At 44.5% G+C, this 2,133-nt stretch overlaps 1 protein-coding gene across 1 annotated transcript in view; it reads left to right on the forward strand.

The window, feature by feature from the left end:
• Positions 1 to 589, forward strand: part of ZNF503 (zinc finger protein 503) — a 3,409-nt gene extending 2,820 nt beyond the window's left edge. The window contains exon 3 of the mRNA XM_009277975.1: positions 576 to 589. Within this exon, the coding sequence (XP_009276250.1) occupies positions 576 to 589 (14 nt within the window). The remainder of the gene's footprint in view (positions 1 to 575) is intronic.
• The last annotated feature ends 1,544 nt before the right edge of the window (positions 590 to 2,133 follow it).

Genomic DNA, 2,133 nt, shown 5'->3' on the forward strand with positions numbered 1-2,133 from the left:
GGGACTCGGCAGCCGCTACCACCCCTACTCCAAGAGCCCCCTGCCCACCCCCGGGGCCCCCGTGCCCGTGCCCGCCGCCACCGGACCCTACTACTCCCCTTACGCGCTCTACGGGCAGAGACTCACCACAGCCTCGGCCCTGGGGAGCCAGTGAGCACAGGCAGCGGGGCTTTGACACACAACACAACACAGAGTCTAGCGGTGAGGGAAGGAAGCCCTGCGAAACTTTATAAAAGTTGGAAAGGAAAAAAAAAATCTGACTTTTTATAAAATAGTGTTCATTTGAGGACTGGATCCATGAGCACTGTATTTATTTATGTTAGCTTCAAGCGGGACAACGAATCATAAAGTGCATTACTTAACTGAGCTCAATAGGTAAAAGTGGAACACCCATTGTAGAATATAAATAAAAAGATAGAGGTCTTCTCTTTAATGTTACTTTAAAATTGCTATGATTGTATTGTACGTTCTTATTTAATGTCTCATTGAAACAAAAAAAATTTACATGCATGTTTGTTACTAAAAAACAACTCGCAATTTGTCAGTTATAATTTCAAATTGCAATTATTTTTAAGGTGTATACCCTTGAAAGAGAATTGGTATTTTTTTGTATGTATTCTGGAAGAAAAACAAAAACAATTCTATTCCAAAAACCTCATTTGCCTTATTTTGTTCTTTAAAAGGAACACTTAACTATTTTTAATTTTTAAGTCCACCCTGTAAAAAGGGTTAAGTAAGGTTTACGTCATGTACTAAAATAGACAATGTATCGCTTTAAAGATTAAAATTCCGTATATTTGATGTATTAAAAGGTTTTACTTTTTTTTTTTTAAATACGCTTTGATTCTGTTATAAAAACCCGAGTAGGTCTTGGATGGAGGCGACTGCTAATTTCTCCTTAAGCGTTCATTCAATTTTAATTAAAAATAAAAAAAAAAACCCAAAAGTTTTTTTATTGTAACCCCAGGGCTGTCTCAAAAAAAAAAAATCAGACGGGAGTATTTTTTTTTTTTCCCCCTTCAGTAGAATTCGTAGGCACGAAATAGGAAAACTGAGAATCGGTTAAATCTCTTTCACTTTCCTAAGGAAGATTAACTTTTTTTTTAAATGTTTTTTACTGTGAAAGCCTGTTTTTTAAAACTGGGTTTCAATTAAAAGACTTCATTCTTTCTTTAGAAAGAAATGAGGAAGGCAGGACTTATTTGTAAAAGAGTAAGAAGATTATCTGAAAGCTTTTTTTACAGTGTGATGCATAACTATTCGTCTCTTTTTCTAAATGAGAAGTTCAGAAGCAATTAGGGAAGCGCTGTTTGATCTCATCCAGTTATTTTCAATTTCTTTCTTCAGTTCGTACCGCAGCACAAATGATCATCACGTTAAAAAAAAAAACAAAAAAACCCCGGACTGCTCCGAGAACTCCTTTTCTTTTAAAAAGGAAGGGAAGGGGGACAAAAAAAACCCCAGAAGTCCATCCATTATTTGGTTCGAGTTTGCTCTTTGCTGAAGCGCGGTGCCAAACTCGACGTGATGCCGAGAGGGTCTGCCCCTGCCTGCGCCGCGTCTCTGCCTCCCCAGCCCGGGCTTCCCAGGGCCGCCGCCCGGCTCCGGCTCGTCGTCCTGCACTCAGGTAGGAGCGGGGGCTGCGACGGGAAAGCCAGAGCAGCTACCGAAACCGCGGAACGCACCGTTGCCGCCGAGCTAGACGGAAAAGGGATAGCCAAGCCCGTAAGGGCAACGCCAGCGAAGGGCTTTGCTCCCGCGGTCCGCCAGGCGCTTGCAGGGAGCGGCTCAGGCGGAGCCGAGTACCTGCCGTCCCTCGCACGGCCCCTCTCCCCCCGCTGCGGGCTGCCCTCGCCCCGGCCACGCGCTGGTAGGGGGGGAAAAAGTTGCAAGCGGCGACTTTGCTTGACAAATCACTGGGTTTTCTCCCTCGTTCTGTATCCCCCACAATATAATTACTGTTCAAAGTTTCCCGTGGTGCCCAGATGCTAATTAGTCTAATATAATTACTCCAGATAATTAGTGGAAGTTAGCGTTAATGTGCAAAGGAGAGAAAAGCAGAAAGCTAATGAAGCTCCAGCGCTCGCCCGGCCGTCCCGGCACCCGGCGCGGCGCGCTTGCCGGGGCCGGGCC

Source organism: Aptenodytes forsteri, unplaced genomic scaffold (genome assembly GCF_000699145.1).
Source record: "Aptenodytes forsteri isolate BGI_AS27 unplaced genomic scaffold, ASM69914v1 Scaffold15, whole genome shotgun sequence".
Lineage (NCBI taxonomy): Eukaryota > Metazoa > Chordata > Aves > Sphenisciformes > Spheniscidae > Aptenodytes > Aptenodytes forsteri.